This window comes from Poeciliopsis prolifica, unplaced genomic scaffold, assembly GCF_027474105.1.
Source record: "Poeciliopsis prolifica strain line A6 unplaced genomic scaffold, Auburn_PproV2 SCAFFOLD040, whole genome shotgun sequence".
NCBI lineage: Eukaryota > Metazoa > Chordata > Actinopteri > Cyprinodontiformes > Poeciliidae > Poeciliopsis > Poeciliopsis prolifica.
The window spans coordinates 1,201,987-1,220,343 of NW_026562415.1; the positions used below are offsets into that span (position 1 = coordinate 1,201,987).

Consider the following 18,357-nt stretch of genomic DNA (forward strand, 5'->3'; position numbering starts at 1 on the left):
GTTTTGAAAACTGTCTTGGCCTCTGGGTTAACATGCTGGCTAATGTATTTTGCCCATGATTAACAAAAATAACAACAAAAAGCTTTTTTTATTATTATTGCTGTGGGGTGGATGTGGGGGGTTGTGTAACTTCACAATCTAGAGAACGATCAGAACATATGAGATGTCTGAGTCAAGTGTAATCCATCTTTACCCTTGCTATATTTCATAACAACTCAACCAGCAGCATTTTGTGACCTTGGTGTGAAGCCAGCTTCAATTAACATGTATAAACAGTTAAGAGAACATCTAAACAGCTGTACATCATATTTCTCCACTGTAGCTTAACAGATGACTTTCAGCACTGCAGCTCCTTATAGAGTAATCAACATCCAGTTCAGTTTTGGTTATGCATGTTTGTGTACAAGTGTGTGCAGGATCAACGCTTTCAAAACAATGATGAGTCTCTCCATTTGTTTGGAGTAGTGCTCAACTGACCACGGCAACTTTTTCCCATCTCTGTACCTGGGACCCTTGCAGGAGTTGTGGCAAATTGAAAACAAGTCTTCTTATGGAATTCAACAATAGCTTTCTTCTGGAAGCCAAATTTGTTGTAGCTACAACTGCAGGTATATATTAAAAAAATATTGTGAGGAAGTTTAATATTTTTTCAATTCTCTTTAGAAAATTTCATTATGCCATACAGATTTAATAAATAACTCAAATTTAATGTGTCGGAGGTCTTGGAGGTCAGCAGTCATGTCTGGGTAAGTCTGCAGTTAATTTTTGGATGATGAATTGAACACTGTGAAATACTCAAATCCTGTCTTGTCTGCTCTAAAAGCTGCTTTCAGATCCCCTTTCAATTCAATAAATATTTGATGCAAGTTTGTTTTCTAATGTGCAATATTTCCAGTTAAACAGGTTGGTATTAATATCTTCATGTAATTTGTCAGGATGGTTCCCATGTTTTTAAATGCTTCAAATAGATGAACCAGTATTTTTCTTTTACAAGCTCTTCTCTGGTAATTAGCATCTTATCAAAAAAACTGACAAACATTTCTCTGGAGAAACAGTCTTGACAAGTAAACAGATGCTAATACAATGCATCCATCAGTCTCCTGTTTTCTGGCTAATCTTTGCGAGTATTCCAGTTTAAAATTTTATATTTCCAAATTGTCTCCTTCCCCAGGATTTTAAATCATTTTTTTTTGTCAATGAAACTGTGTAACACTTTTTAGATCTGACCACTGTTGAGGTTATCAAGAGATAAAATATGACCAGTGGAAATATGTGGCATAGAAGCCACACTTTATATTTAGCCTGCCAAGAGACAGCTGCAAGTGGCACAGGGCAAATATAGAAGGAACCTAATGTCAGCACATTCCCCTTTTCAAACTTTTGCACCCAACGTTTCTCTGAGTTGGGGCACATAGCCAGAGGTTGACAAAAAAAAAAAAAAAGTAAAGCAACTTAGCATATTTCCAATCAAATAAAATCTCTAGGTCTATACTTTGAAGTTTATTTGAGCATGAATGCTATTTCAGCGTTTAGAGAGCTGTAACCCAGATGCCCTGATGGATGACAGGGATTCTGGTGTTTAAAGGGAAAGGCATTGTAATGTGTTGGTTATGGTTACAAATGACTATTAATCATTTGTAACCATGATTAATATATGGTAGATGTATATCTCTTTGTATATATCTACAAAGATATATATATATATATATATATATATATATATATATATATATATATATATATATATATATATATATATATATGCAAATACTTCTTGAAGTATTTGTGGAACGTTCAGCTTTTTGGAAAGTTTATGTGAAGTACTACAAAGCACTTAAGCCAAACAAGGTCTTTTCTAAGATTTATTGTTATGAGTTCTCTACAAAGAGAGAGTTGTTAGGTGTGTTATAAGGAATACATAAAAATGTAAGGTAAAGTGTTGGTCTGAAGGCTTCTTAAAGTTAAGCAGTTTTCAAATAAAGACCAAAAATACATTTCAAGAAAGAAGTAAGCAATAACAAATATTTAAATAAGTTAGTAAAGTTTTGCCTATTCTGAACCACTTTGGGCTTTCAACCTTAATCTTTTGGGAAATAAGAACCGGGTAAGGGATGAGTAAGGACGAGCAACAGAAGGAAATAACTGTAATGGTGGTTGAGCAATGCAGAGTGATTTGTCTGCAGTGGTTATAGACCTCAGGGCTGGAAATGAGAGAAACCATGTGAAAATCAGCCAAGTGTTAGGGCCGCTGGCACTGTACGCCTCTGTTCTCTCACATTTGTCTCACTGAGTCATCAATATCACCCACTTCTAAAGCAGGCATTTTTTTCTATGATAGGCAGTTTGAGCCCCTTTTCTGCTCAACTTCTTTTGTCCGTTTTGCCAAATGTTTACTATTTTGATTTTTACTCATTCTACTCGAGTTTATCCCAGCAACTTCTAACACATATCTTCCCTTGTTAATAGTTCAACCACTGAAAAGATTAGACAAAATTGCACAATCCTACCTTCTTAAATTGGATGAAATTTAACAGTGTCCAAATTTGGCAAGTGTTGTTGGAGCACCTTTTGGAGTAATTATGGTGTTCTTGGATGGAAGTGCTTTCAGATGAGGTTTCAGAAGGTAGGAATGTACGAAGTTCACTAATTACAAGAACCTGCCAATTATGGTCAGGACAACCAGGAGACGCACTGGTTGAAAAAGTGGCCCAACTTGGATAAGCAATTGTTTGTGATTGCTTTTACACACTGATAGTGGTGGTGATTTTTTTTTTGAGCAACCACTAAATCATGTACTGCTTAAGGATGTTTTTTCACCATGGGCCAGTCCTTTATGATGAGCTAGAACCACAGCACTGTGCAGGATGTAAAACACAAACGAGAGATCTAATTTATGTGGCCCTAGTAGGGACAGAAGAGGCTTTTTTCTTTCATGACTATTGAGTTTTTAATAAGCACGGCAGCGGCTGTTTGTTTTTGTAGCCCAGGCTTTGTGGGACGGGTTTTGTCAGCTGGTCCTGTAGCTCTTGTTCATGTGTTTGCAAGTCCACTGCACTGGTGCTCAGTGAGGAGATCTATGACGGGCTTGAATGTAGCGGAAAAGAGATAGAGAAGGCAAGAGCATACTGCATGAATGTGACAGCTTCTCCATGGGCTGAACCACCAGCCAACTAACCAATTGGCTCACTGGGAAAGTCCCCGGTAGTCCTGTGTGCCTGTCTGCCCCCTGACGGCGACCAAGTTGACCTGTCAAAAAGCCAAATCTTTATCAGCGTTTGACTTCACTCAGCATAGGTCAGTAACCTATGACAATCGTTTTGTTTTTGGAATCCCAAATAGCTGTAACTAAATAAGGGAATGCATAAGTGTGGCTATACATAAAATATTACAGGATATAATACATTTGAGACAAAAACATATATCTATGGGGTTTTCTAATAGCAAATCTATTAAACTCAGAGCTCCATGAAAAATAATCTGTCTTGAAACAGTTTATTGTAGCCACTATCGGAAACCTTTCAGGGTAATTTACGCAACCTTCGGATCCAAAATATAGAAAAGTAATATCTAGCATCAAATTGTACAAAAGACAGTGCAAAGATTCAGGATTTTCTGTGTGGTTGCAGTTAAATGGGTCACAACTTGCCTAAAGTATTAGACCAGTGGGTTAAGCATTTGTTTGCTTAACTGCAGCTTCTCATATTAATTATTTTCTCTAAAGTTGATGGCTGTTATGTTTTATTCACATCAATGTTTTTTTCCCACATTGTGCCCACTGCTGCTGCCATCTTTCATTGGCACCAAGTGTTCATTTTTAATTGCTTTAAACTAACTTTCTCTAAATAAGCATTTATTAACATAGATGCTGTGATTAATTGCAAAGCCAAACTGCACAGCTTTTTTGTAGGCTCACATTACTTAGAGGCCACATGCAAGTAATACCACAACTCAGAAGAAAAGGTTTTGGAACAAAAAAAATAAATCCAAGGCTTTAGTTTCATCAACTTTAAATTGACCTAATTAAAAACAAATGTGAAGTAAAACTGTATAAAAAATAAAATACTCTGTTATCACCATTACAGGATTTCTTGAGGAAATAGACGAGAGCTCCTTCTCACTAATCAAACTCTCTGAAATAAAAATGCTGTCTCTTACTACAGGTTTAACACTTTTACCCCCACACACAATAGCTGATGCAGATGTACGTAGGGGCACTTTAAAATGGAAAAAAATATTCCTACAGTTCACTATAATGACTGTAAGACAAGCTGTTTTATGTATGCACATCCATGCCTGTCTGAGTCTATCAGTAGCTGGAGTGTTAAGTGTTTTAAGGAATAGTAAGGGGTTGTCTGTGGGTCAGAGGTAACGATGGCAGATGGTGGAGCCAATAGGAAATATATAAATATACCAATTTTGAATAGAGATGCAAAAAGTAATTGGGCAGGAATGTGATGACCTTTGGCTGTATCAGTTAATAAAATGGAAACTCAACTGCGTTATACCAGTTGATGGCTACTTTTAAACACAGACCCTCACCATATCAAATTACAAAGTTACAGGAATGCAAAATTAAACAACCTTTGCTTTTCCACCTATTCCAGCTTCTCAATATTTGACTCTGAATCTAATCTACATTAGTACATCTAGTGAAGATGAAAACATCACAAAATAATCCTGTAAAGTAAAACCCCTCAAGATCTGGGTTTAAAATATTATAATCATTGTAATTTGGTGTGTTCTTAGACGAAAAAGGCTGAAATGATCTCGAGCAGTGACACACACGGAGAAGGAAATGTTTGAGGATGTGGGCAGGAATGTAATTGAACCACTAGGGTATAGCACATAAGAGCTCTAACTGAGAAGTGATGCAGCAGATAAGGTATGGGCTTGACAGGCTTCTGAAAAGGACAACCAACCACTTTGTTTCCTTATTTCAGTCCTTCTTAGTTTGTCTGAAAAGGACTGAAAGTTATAATATATTTTATAGGAGTTTCCACCTAAACCTGTTAGGCCAGAAAAAGAGCAGCATTATTTAGAGAAGCAACTAAAAATGCCCATGGAGTCAGCAACACAAAGTTGCCTGGGAAAACTTTGAAACAGTTTAGGGAGCAACAAATTTGAAACACCACCAAATTCTCCCTGGTGTTTGAAGCGTTTGGCTAAAAGCCGACACAAAGGAGCCTGGCCTTTTAGAGCCGTGTGGGTGACAGCAGAATCTTAAAAGCAAATTCTAAAATCCCCCAATGAAGAGCCTACAATACAAGAATATTTACTAAAAATCTGACTGCTGAATTCTGAATAGCTTATAGACACGAAATTGAAAATATGTCCAGACTGGTTAAAAAAAAAAAAGAGCATACCACTTCTCATATTTTAAAAAGATTTCTTAAATGTAAGAAACAGGATCAAGATATTGATCTAGTCAAAGTCTAATGAGTCAAATGCTTCCCCCAGATGTTTTTCTTACATTGGATTTAGTTACCGGACAGGAAGAACCAACTGCCTGCTTTTCCAGAGATGCTTTGTTATCTAGTTAGAGCATCTGTGGAAGAGCACAGGTATGGTTCTTTTACAGTTGTGATTTACGCACCAATATAGTGATGGCAATTTTGATTCAGTAAATTGTGGCTCTCTGTCTTTATGTTTTATGAGGGGTTGTTTTTATTTCATATAATATTCTGTTTGTGTTATAAAACGCCTGCCTTCTGCCGGTAAATCTGTTTGAAAGTTTTCTTTTGTTTCAATTCTGCAACATGATTACATGATCGCATTAATCATGACTCCAAGACATAGACACATTCTTGTTCCTCCTTCTTCTGGGCACATTTGTAACCACCGATTGCAAACGTGAAACCATCTTGGTTTCAGGTCATTTTTTGTTGTTAAAACAAATAAATAACATGTTTGTGTATGTTGGACAGAAGGTTTTCCTCATTGTCTTCAGAATATCTGACCTTGCTTCCATTTACAATCAAACGTGTGCATATGTTTTACAACATTAAAAGATCCTTAATGTGTTGACAATTGATAACTTATTGAGATTATTTTTGTTCAATCCATCATGCATCACCTGTTCCCTACAAGGTTCAAACAACACTACTGATATTTCCCCATTTACCAAAGTCAATAAAGACATGATTGCAGGCTTTGTAAGTGTCTCCTTATCCCATTAGTTTCTATGGCAAACTCTGATGGCTCTGCCTCTAATGTTCATTTTCCTCTTAGCAAACCAGCCAGAACATTTTATTGCAATTCCCCATCCTTAAGCGGAAAAGCAGTGTTTAAGTGAAGCCTTGACAAATGTAATCTCAGCGCTTGATAAAGTACTTGCATTTGCTGTACAACAGCTGTAAATGAGCTGAGTTGAAGTTTTATGAGGCCCAGCCACAATGATGAGGAGGGTTTGTAGGCAAACGCCCTTGAACTACACAAAAGGTAGTTTAAGGGAGGCAATATTTATAGATTTTTGCCATTTTCTTGTGTTATCTAATTTTTAAGTATAACTACATAGATCAGTGTTTCATGCATTTTCTCATTTCTGAGGCTCATTATGAAATGAAACACTCGCCTTCTAATTCATCACCATTTATACCAAACTGAAACAAAAAAACCCTATGTAGGTTGTACTCTTTCATGCAGAAAATTGAGTTCTGTGATTCACAACCAAATAGCATGCATCAGCTTTGTTCTTGACTCAGCCTTTGTAGTGGAGCAGAAAATGTTTACAATGCCTACATACAGTGCATCCGGAAACTATTCAATGCTTCACATTTTCCACTTTTTTATATTGCAGTCTTATTCCAAAAATTTTATTAAAATGTATTTCTTTCCTCGAAATTCTACACACAAATACCCCATTATGACAATGTGAAAATTTGATTTAGTGTTTAGCAGATTTGTTAAAAACTGCAAACCAAGAGATCACATTTACAAACGTGTTCACAGCCTTTGCTGAATTATCTGCTGATCCACCTTTGGAAGTCACGATATTTCACTTTCATAAGTGAACCCGTCAGCAGGCTGGGTTTGTTTTTTAATATGTGACAGAGTACCCAAAGGATACCAAACATCATGAGGGCAATATGTTTCTCAATAAATCTAATTGCATTCTTGTTCGCTTGTAAACATTCTTTGACAAAAACAATACATTTGTAGGATGGGTTTATGACTAGAAGCAAGGCCAGGTTTTCTGAAGATAATGAGAAAAACCTTCTGCCCAACATACACAAACATGTTATTTTAAATATTTTAAATAATTTGACCTGCTTTCAGGTTTTGTGTCCAGAAGGAGAAGGAATGAGAATCTGTCCGTGTCTTAGAAATGACTGGAAAGCAGGAAACAACCTCTCGTGAACCATAAATAAGGAGAGAGATCCACAATTTACTGAGTCAAAATTGCTACCGCAATCTCAGTCTGTATGGTAATTGCAAAAGACTGCTTAGGTGTGGTATACAGGATGAATTATTTCAATTGGAAGATATTTAAGCTCTATATATTACCTATATATTAGGCCAGTTGGACAGACTAACTGGCCTAAATCACCTGCAATAAATGGTGGTTAAAAAAGCAGAATTCACAGAGAGTGGTAGGGAAACCTAAAGTTTAAAGGATTTGCAAAGAGAAAATAATGTTAAAATGCATTAAATAGTCCTAAAAAGAAATGTTTTTACCAGTTTATTAGTCACATTACCCAGGTCAAAGCTTATAGAAACTGGCTCTGATTAAATAATTAACTGCTAACTGTTTATAGCTTATTTTCCATTGCCCACCCCTCAGACTGTCTCTGCCTCTTCTTCATGGCCTCTGCTTTGATGACTAAACCTCATCATCCCTGTCACCTTCACACTTCCTGAGCAACTCCCTACTCATCCATCCATACTTCAAAACTACCCTTCAGCTTTACAGCAGACAGACAATCTCTGACGGATGTGTAAGTATAGACAGTTCAGGCCCATCCCCAACAACCCCCTGGCCGATATGTCCAATTAACATCAGTCTACTCGCCTACTCAGGCGGACTCCTGTCACTGAGGACCAGCTATAGTGTCCAGTGAGGTCGCAACACTGGTCAGTTCTTGCATCTCAATACAATTCTGTTAAGAGACTCGAAACAAGTCAAATATTATCATAGAACCACTTTGTCTATGATTCTTCAAGAAACGGATGTTCTGTGGTTTCTCACCGGAGGTGATTTCTGCATCTAGAAATCTTGTCATTTGGTACTATGACTACTTAACTATTTGCATTTACAGACGTATTTGTTCTCTGAAACTTTCATATTGCAAGTCTAACTACCAGGCTCTAATCCAGCCTTGTACATACTCCACTTGTTGCAATATTACCTACTTTTTACAACAGACTTGAGAACTCTGCAAGGATCCTGCAAGAACATGATCACAGTAGACAGTAAGGAACAACAAATTGAGCAGTACATGACTTTTAAAGTGCTCTTTTAGCGTACTTAACAAAACTTGCTTTCTTTCTGTTTGGGATACAAATGTCTGAGACATTTGAAAGAGAAGAATCTTTTGAGAGAGAAGAACAAGAGACATAATTCACCATTGGATGCAACATATAACTTCTGCTCTTTAGTTTGAGCTCAGTGTGTTTTGTTAAACTGCTATTCAGTGATGGCAAAAACAAACAATGTTTTGCAGCCATTAACAAAAGTAGCACGACGTCAACAAGAAAGTCACAAAGTCTTCCTATTTTCATTTCTTTGATGTTCATTTTGAATGTCACTGTGCCATCTTCACCGTATATAAATGGCTAAGTACATCATGTACAATATGATTCAGGGTCAAGTTCTGGTTGTTAAATTTAATATTTAGCCAATTCATCACATCAAGCTTTTGTAAACTCAGCAGTTGGAAGGACGGGAGTGACTGGCCTCAACAGGGTGTTTGTCATTTACAGATCACATATCATGTTAATGTCTAAAAATATACAGAATATTTTCAGTCATATTTTCCAATCCAACTCCCAGACACACGCAGCCCACTCCACTGACTCTGTGCTGCATTTAATGAAGTCAACTACTGTATGGGTTTAGCGCTTGATTATGCAGACATCTTTCTCTGTAACATAACTATGAAAAAAAGCTTACAAGCTAACTTAAAAGAGACTCACACTGCGAGTCTCTGTAAGCATCTAGTTGCTGCAGCAAACTAAGCTTCCATGAAAAAACAGCTGCTAGCTATTCCCAAGGTTGCCTGGGAAACAGTGTAATGGAAAATTCTTGGGAATTTCCATGTGGCAAAAGATTGTTAACGCAATAAAGCTGCACTGGAGTTGCTCCCTGCGATTTCTTGTTTACAGACATGCCAGTCTCTTCAGAAACGTGGGACAGGAAACTTAATCTGGATTCTATGTATAGGTAGAGATCACAAAATTGACAGGAATCTGAGCATTCACATTTCTGCAAAGCCTTCTGCCACTTTGCACTCCAGTCATTTTTGCTTTACCCTAATATTTGAGCAAGACCTTTGGCTTCTTTCTTTCATTCGAGTAGGGCCTTTCTAAATTTAGAAAGAATGGGCCAAAAGGAAGTGAAAAAAAGACAGAATGTTGAGAATCAAAGTCGAAAAGATAATGTATAAGCAAACAAGCTGAAACATAAAAGCTTACAAATCACAGTTAAAAGAACTCAAGACCACAGTTTTTCATCTGTTACTTGTTACAGTTGATATAATCCACCCCAAACGTCACTCGGCTACCACTGCTATTTTCAAAGATGACACGGAAAATGAAGGAAAATTATTTCTTACAACTTTCTTTTCTTGGGTATTTTACTAGATGAGACATTGTCTCTTGGAAGATGCAGAAATATTCAACAGCCCAAGATGTTATTTAATCAAGAAGACTTGCCTGAGGCACTTTGAGTAGTAGAATCAAAACTAATATGTATAAATAGCAAAAAAAAAAAAAAAAAACTACCAATGTGTTGGACCGTGTGACTGTCGCCAGCATGATTTTCCAGAGACGCAGGCACATTTTCTGGTTCAAATCTTCTTGCACTAGTTACATAAAGCACATACAAAGTATTAATAAGTTTTCTTTGTTGCAAGTCAATTGTAAAATGTTGACTCATAATCATTCTGTGATTGCTACATGGCAGATTAAAGTCACAATTGTATGCATAATGGAGAGTTTCTGTTTGTTGCGTCATTTTATATTGGGTGTAACAATGGGACTACAGACAACAGTATTAACACCAAGTGTCTGGGATCCAGAGGAAATTACTACAGGTTAACATTTGTGTCACTCAGACAAAAGTAGGTTTAATGCCAACTCCAAGGAGACAAAAAAGATAAAAAGATAAATAAGTGAGCTGGGTAGAAAGAGGATGGACAGAAAGAGGAAACATTAACCCATGAGAAAGATAGTAAGAAGAAAAGGTCAAAAAGAAAAGACAGACATAATTCAATCTCTCCAACTTTGTCCTTATCATTTGATGTTCTTAGTGATTTCTTCCTTGAGCAATCAAGACAAAGGTTGTTAATCTAAACATGACAATCCAAAGGAAAACCCAACTCATCCCACTCTGAAAAAAAAGGCAAATTGCAACACAACTAAACTATGAATATATATAACAACAATATAACAATGCTTTGTTTATACTTTGAATCCTGTCTCCTGAGCTGACCTTTCCCCATTTTAAGTAATCACTTGCATCTGGTTGTGCAGCTCCCTGTGTGAACATCATGTACACAGCCCACAGATCAATCCACTTAGTGCCCATAAAATATAGGGAGTGGGTAGGCGACTCAAAGTGTGACATCATCGCTCCCAGCCATTAGGCTAAGTGCCATCATGGCTCATGGCTCACCACCTCTCTGAGAGCAGACTTGGGCTGCATTCAAGACCAATCTTGTTTTGCCCAGGCTCCCTTGAACCATAGGATTGTTGTCAACCTGTTGATTAACAGTGAAGTGCTGCATGAAGAGTAAAGGTTGAATTAGTACCAGCGATATCCAGGTCAGAAGTCAAATTTAGACAAGGGCAAGAGACACCTCGCCTCCTCCCGCAATATCTCCGCCTCATGCTATGAGTTCATAACACAAATTTACGTTCTGCAGAGCAAATTACATCATTTCACCTCATGACTGGGAGCAAAGCTGAGTGGTCTGAAGCAATGAATAAAACAACCTGCAAGGGTCTACTTACAAACATTTGGTTAGGATTATGTCACTTAGAGATATAAAAACAATAAAGCAAGGTCAAAATTGAAAGAGTTCAACAGCTGCACATTGACTCAAATTATATTTAGATAACTCTAAAACAAAATTTAGGATTTCTAAAATTAGATTCTACACTCTTAACTTGAATGACATTGAATTAACTTTTTGTCTAAAGTTATAGTATGCACTAAAGGGTTACATATGTAGCAGCCAAAAATTATTTAGATTGAAATGAAAGCAGGAGGATTGTTGGTCACCGATGATCTTCTTCCAACATGCAGTCGAGATGGAACTTGTGAAGCAATTCAAGTCAACAATAGAAGAAAAAACAAGAACAATTCTCAAAACTTCCATGTGTCCAGCAATATTGTTTTTCTTTTTTAACTCCAGTTACCTTAGCAGTTACTATGCCCAAAAGCTCTTAACTTTATCTTTTCTCTTTACTTTTTACATAAGGACATTAATAATGAATCAATTCCCAGCTTCTTTTATTATAGATGTAATTGACATCTCCACATAACTACCCAGTGTAACTGAATTTGTAAACGTTTCATAACAGCCTTCAAAAACGAAAAGAAAAACATGAAACATTTGAGTCTGGCCTGATTTGGTGATGCCTAGGCTCGTCATTTTATCAGTATTAAACAAATAATAAGAGGCAGCTAGGCAACTAATCTAGTTTTAAACTAAAAGATGCCATTCTAAAAAAATAATAAATAGAAGCAGCTAATAAACCTGCAGAAGACAACTTGTACCTTTAATTAGAATAAAACCAGATCAGATGATTGTAGAGGCTGAAGCTTGTCTGAGAGAGGAAGGAACCAAAGCAAACTAAAAATCTTAATCCCAAAAAATCCTCATGCTGTTTAAGCAAACATTTAGATTTTTATAATAGTTTTCTATGGGATTACTCTGACGTGAAAAGCTTAACACGTTCTATTCTTAACCCATGTTTCACAGCAGTAGTTTCTAAACTATTCATATTCTGGATACCAAAATGACAGATAATTAAACTTGTGACATCAACTAACAAATGGCATGACTTGGCCATTTATTTGTAATTAAAAGTATAGTTAGTTGTTTTACTATATATATATATATATGCTTATAAAAACATTTGGTTGATTTTTTTTTAACATCCTCAAGACCCCGCCCCATGTATTTATTTATATGAGAAACAAAACCACAAGAAAGCTAAATATTGCCAATAAATGATGCTAAAAGTAGCTCAACTCTGTACTTGACTTCATATAACTTAAATTCAGAACAAAAGTCTCTTTAAAGGTGCAACTGGAAAACTTTTAAGACATTGAACTTTAATCATCTTTCCAGGATGAAGACAGCAAGACGCACGTCACAGCGCTGCAAGCTTATAGTAAGAACAACTAAAACATGTTTCATTAAGTCAAATTTGACTTTATATAAACTTTCCCTTCCTTTGCTCAGACTAGTAGCGGGGGGGGGGAGTGTTACGGTTTCACACAAGCAAGCGCTCCGACAGAAATAACTGCCGGGGAGTTTGGGAAGCCAACAGGCTGTTTGAAGCTGTACTCACATCTGGGATGTTGGGAATTGTCCGGGCGAAACCGACGAAAGAGTCGTCAGAAGCAGCAACGTGCAAAGAGAGTAATCCATGGCTTTTGTCTTTGCACGACCCGAGATGAGGGAGAAAGATGCGCAAACAAAAACAAAACTGATCACCAATCCAAAGCAGCGACCTCCTCCTCATCCAAACGCCTCACATCGCCATCGGTGCGCGTTTGGAAACAAATCTAATCTGGTCGCTATCCGACTCCCTCCTCCTCCTCTTCCTCCTCATCCTCCTCCCACCGGTGGAGTTGAGGGATTTGCTTTTTTAGGTTCAGACGTGAGATAGCCAACTGTTAAGTGCCCAACACTTGTTGTGAAAGGCTATTATAGAGCAGTTCAACAGCTTGTGTCAAAGAATAAAAAGACAGAGAGAGAGAGAAAAAAAAGGGGAGGGAGCAACAAATCGGTGCCCAGTCGCACACTGCAAGAAATATCCCAGTCTGGGATGTCAGACACAGAAAAAGTGCATGTATGCTGTTTATCATTAACATGCATGCATATGCGTGCGTCTTTGTGAGATGAATTTGCAGCCAACACAAAGAAAAAAAAGAATAAAACTACGCGTAATTCTTGGCTCTCGGTGTTTCCGGGAGTTGCCAGATGGGGACCACATGGCATAATTGATTGGTGTCTGCGTCTTTTGGCAACGTTAAAAAATGATTATTTTTGCTTCTACTTCTAAACACTGGAAGGAAAATTAAACTAATCTGAATCTCACACGGCTAAATCCAAAATTATTCATACCACTAGCATGTAAAAGAAAAAAATATATCATTGGGGTAAAATGTTTCCATCAAGTTCTTAATATTGCACGACAACTTCTTCCATGTTGCCACTGACATTTTGACAATTTATCTTATGATCTCCAAGCCTTTGATATTGGAAGGCCTCCTTGCCATCAACCTAATCTTAAATTCTTTACACAGACTACTATAATCCTCACTGAAGAAGTTGATTTTAGTTATGCCTATCCATACAGTCTACCTTATAGTTTTTACTTAACCCTTGTTTCTTTGCGTCCTTGACAGCAAGACTGCATTGCAAGCTGGGCATTGCAGGCAAGGACAACTTTGCTGGTCACTTGCGTCACTTTCTGGCCTCGACCTATAAAGCAGTCCATTTGTCATCCAATCGAGCGTCTCAAGAAAGTCTCAGAATTCTCACCCAATAACGGTTCACCATTTTACTGTGTCACTACATGCCTTCATTTAATTTTTTTGTATGAGCTCTTAGCCTCAAGTGCAAGGCCTTTGTTTATGCAGAAATGTGGTAATTCCACTTGCTTCAAGGGTTGTGGCAAACTTAATATGAAGTGACTTTTCCCTTTACTGGGAAATACACTGAGGTGAATACTAAAATGCTGTTATCTACAAACACCTGTTATAAACCAATTTCCTCTATTATTCCAGTTATTTTCTGTGTAAATATCACTTGTTTATACTTTTATGTGTATGTAAGTAAATGTTGGCGGTGCATTTTAATGAGACGGGCAAACAGAGCAAAATGCTCCTCACCCGCTGTTATTTGAATCACCTAAATAGATTTACTGTGCAAATAGCTGCTCACGCTGCCCCTCTCAGGTTTCACTGTAACTGACAAAAGCTGATCCTCAGGGATCTTTTGCTGGGCAGGAAGGGGAGGGGATTAAGAGGAGGAGGAAAGCATTTCAAGAGCAACAGCAGAGGGAAAGGAAGTTAAAAATACTTAAGTGTGCAAGAAAAAAAAAAGTTCACTTACATTTGTCAAGAAATAATTTCTTTATTATAAAGCATTAACCAATAAGTAAAAAGTCATGATTGTTCACATTTTTCAGAAGAAGCTGAATTAAAAAAAAAAAGTGCAACACGTTGCTTTAATGTACCCAAGTTTTGCTGTAAAGAACAGTAGCTTGAATATTGTACCTAATAATCTTAAAGACAAAAACAATGTCTTATAAGAAGCAATACTAGATAACTGATCCTGAAACTGAATCTATAAACTACTGGATTTTGGGAATTGTTCCACTTTCCTGAGACTGTATTTTTCTTTAAAAAATTTTTTAAAAAGAATGTTTTTTTTTTCACAAGTTTTATTTTATTTTCCGATCATTACCTAAACATATTTTGGGTCATAATGATTGGCCAACAGAAAGTAATGAAAAATATTCAGGGGACATTTCTAAAGGTTTCATGAATGTCAGTAACATGGCCCACGATACTCTTAGTTTAACCTGTTGACCAGTGAAGTCCAGTTGGCCGCAGGTTATGTTCCCAGAATAAAGAAGCTGCAGCAGAAGTAAAGTCAACGTGTGTTTGTGTGTGATGAAATGTGACACTCCTGTCTGCTTTCTTAGAGCATTAGGAACATCGGTGAAGTATGGGGTGAGGAGAGGGAAAGACTGTGGCCTTCTGTCCTCAACCACTAATTGGATCCACAATTTAGAAACTCCACTGTCTCTGCAAGAAACTCTTTCCAGGGCCTAAGCTCACGTTGCATGCACGTCATTTTGCTGGCGCTAAAAGGAACATTGGTTGGTGATAAAAATCTTCAAACGTCTTGGAATATGTGATTTCTTCTCCACGTATACTTTAAAATACAAATTTCAATAAAATTCTCCATGTAAAGCACAAAGAATCTATTCTGGAACCAGAGTATTTTGTAGCAAAAGAAGTCAAGCTGAAATGTACAATACAAGGGACATTTCTTTGCCCATTGGCTTCATTTTTGACCTTTGAGATTTTACTGCTGTTTATTCACAACCACAATACTCTGAAAATGGACGTTGGAGAGCAGTTCAAACTGCAAGACGTGACTCAACATGATTAAGCTGATCTGTCAAGTCTGACCTCCGTCAGAAAACTTGAAACGTTGCTATTTTATTTGTCAAATTCTCTGCCACACCATAAAATTGGTATTTCCATTTTGCTGAGTCTTCTACAAAACAAAAAGGGAGCATTCATACAAAACCATGTATTCAATTTTACCGAATGCACCACATGTACTAACTGCACTACCAATCTTCTCCACCCTTGGCTTCCCCACAGGCCGTCAAGCTTAATTGATTCATTCAATTCTACTGGGCCACTGTGTTACCACAGCAACAAATGACTTCCGAGTTTAAACTTTAATCACCATCACCCCCGCACAGTGTCTTCTTGGCAAGATGATAGGACATGTGTACGATCGCTTCATGAGTTGACTTGGATGGATATCTTCCTCAATACATATTCTAAAAGTGAAAGAGGAAAGTTGGAACTTGAGGGAAGAGCATAACGATTCGTACAGCTGTGCTTTAGTTCTTTTTAAACCAAGCCTTCAATAGAAGGCACAACCTGTCAACCTAATGAAGTCGTATCATGAGGTAAGTTGGAAGGGATTAGGAAGGTGGCTGTACTTCAAAGACTTTCAAACTTGAGAAAAATTTTATATATTTTGCTTTCTTTAAAGTAAATGAAAGGCTAATTTAAATGAGACAGATAAGCAACAGCTTTTTTTCTTTTTCTCCAGAATGACTGTAAATATGTGTTTACATTTGTTTCTTCAGCAATATGTCTTCAAATGAATATCTGAGTGGATCTAAAATGTGTTGCACCTACTTCAAGTTTCTTCTTGGCCATAGTTGCAATGGTTACACCTTCTTGCCTCAGAACAAATTGAAATGATGGCAGCCATGTATATGATATGATGTCTCACTTGGGACAGGGCAGTCTCTGTACACTCTGTGCACTGACTGATCACATTACTATTAGTGAAAGCCTTTCTGTCAGGAGGATAGGTTAAGGCCCAGAGAAGAAGCAGCACAGGGTGAAACAGGCACCAAGTGATGGGAGCTGCCCTCAGGGGGGGATCTGAAGAGATTTGATGTTATAGGCCGTAGCTGTACTGTATCCTTTCAAGCTCTGGTTTGCGAGATTTAGAGTTCTCTGCATCCTTAACTGTTCTTTGGGTTGGAGACTGCAGATTTTAAAATCCTGCTACGCTTCCAATTTGGGGGTGACGGCCCTTGAACTAGAGGCAGGCTACAAACACTTTGAAGTAGATCATGTGATTTTAACTTTCCACAATAGTGGGCTTTTTTACTTCATATGCTACCGATACTATCAGTAGGTATTACAATGTCCAGTAAACTTTCTGTTGCTCATTTTGTTTTCCTTGAATGATTTATTTGACATCATCCACACTCATTAAGAACTGGGAAACGTTGGCACATTTAAAACCATACCTCCAGGGCCCCAGTATTTGACTTCTCATTACCTGTTCTGGTGTTACCAAATTAGATCAGCTTCAGTTGATGGTTTCATAACCGCAGCCAGTTGGTGTGTGCAGAAAGTAATCCCTTGATTATGGTTCTTTCTCGAGATTCTGCTGCCTGGGATATTTCACTGAGTTTGCCACTCAAAATGTCCGCTCTTGAACTACAAGAGAACTTGTTCCATTCGCAGTAAAAAGCTGCATAAGTGAGTGTCATGATGCCAATTGATTGTCAAAATGTCCATCAAAGACTAGACACCCACCGTTATAGGAATATGGTCACTTTGCTGTAATGTCATTTATTATTTATCTCTTTAAATAAATTAAAATGAAGCACTTTGCTGTGTCTTTGAAAATGTTTTATTCTCTGTAAACTTATTAAATGTTTTGGCCCGTTTCACTTCAAATATCGCTTTTGTTTTTATACAAATAATCAATAAAGGTGAACATGCAAGTTTATTCAAAACTCACACCTAATAATTTGCAGGACAGTGTTTTGAGGAAGTTACAGCTCCAAGTCGTTCAAGCTCATGTTCCTACCATCTTTGCGCAATTTTGACTTAATTTGGTCATTTTGCTTTGATCTAGACTACTCAGTTGTCATGACTCTTATCTGGAGGAACTGAACATCCATCAACATTGCCAGGATTCATCATCGCCAACACATTGCGGTCATGTGGTGATTTCAAGGAAAATAACAGGAAATTATGGTCAAGCGTTGTCCGTGGGGAACATGCAATCCCGACCGCAATTACAGAGAGCGTATGAGTCAAATACAATTTATTGCATTTCCAAAATCCAAAAAGAGTACATGCATACATAGAATCTTTATGATGACACTTAATCTGGAATGTTTTCTAAAAAAACATTCCAGATATTCACAGATCAGTTGGATTATATTAGACACAAGTAAACCATTTACAGATAAGTTAATGTCTGGAAGTTATTTGTTGTGCTGGCTCTTATTTATAAGTATACAACATCTTTCTGAAATTGTAAAATGAAAGTTCAGTGTTTTGGGGGATAACGGATGGCAACAATTTGGTCTGTCACTTTAATATAAAATTAAGGCAGACGATGTCATCTTCAGCTTGAATATTGTTACAAATAAAAATACAAAATTGAAATTTTGTCCTGGCATTAACATTTTACTTTAGTTATTCTTATGTTTTACATAAAAATAAAAAATAAGGGCAGTGTGTTGGCATCTTTCATTTGGCCTGGGCCAAAAGTACAAATTACCATCTATCCTGTAAATTGTGGAATGTAGGCAATTATTGTGTCAAAGTAAGCTCTCAAAAGAAAAAAATTTAAAACGATGAAACAAACCTCCTCTTTGGCCGCTGCAAAGAGA

General features: G+C 37.2%; 1 protein-coding gene across 1 annotated transcript in view; it reads right to left on the minus strand.

The window, feature by feature from the left end:
- Positions 1–13,120, minus strand: part of LOC129375519 (voltage-dependent calcium channel subunit alpha-2/delta-1-like) — a 70,637-nt gene extending 57,517 nt beyond the window's left edge. Inside the window, exon 1 of the mRNA XM_055054655.1 lies at positions 12,739–13,120. Within this exon, the coding sequence (XP_054910630.1) occupies positions 12,739–12,818 (80 nt within the window). The 5' untranslated portion in view covers positions 12,819–13,120. The remainder of the gene's footprint in view (positions 1–12,738) is intronic.
- Between the last annotated feature and the right edge of the window lie 5,237 nt (positions 13,121–18,357).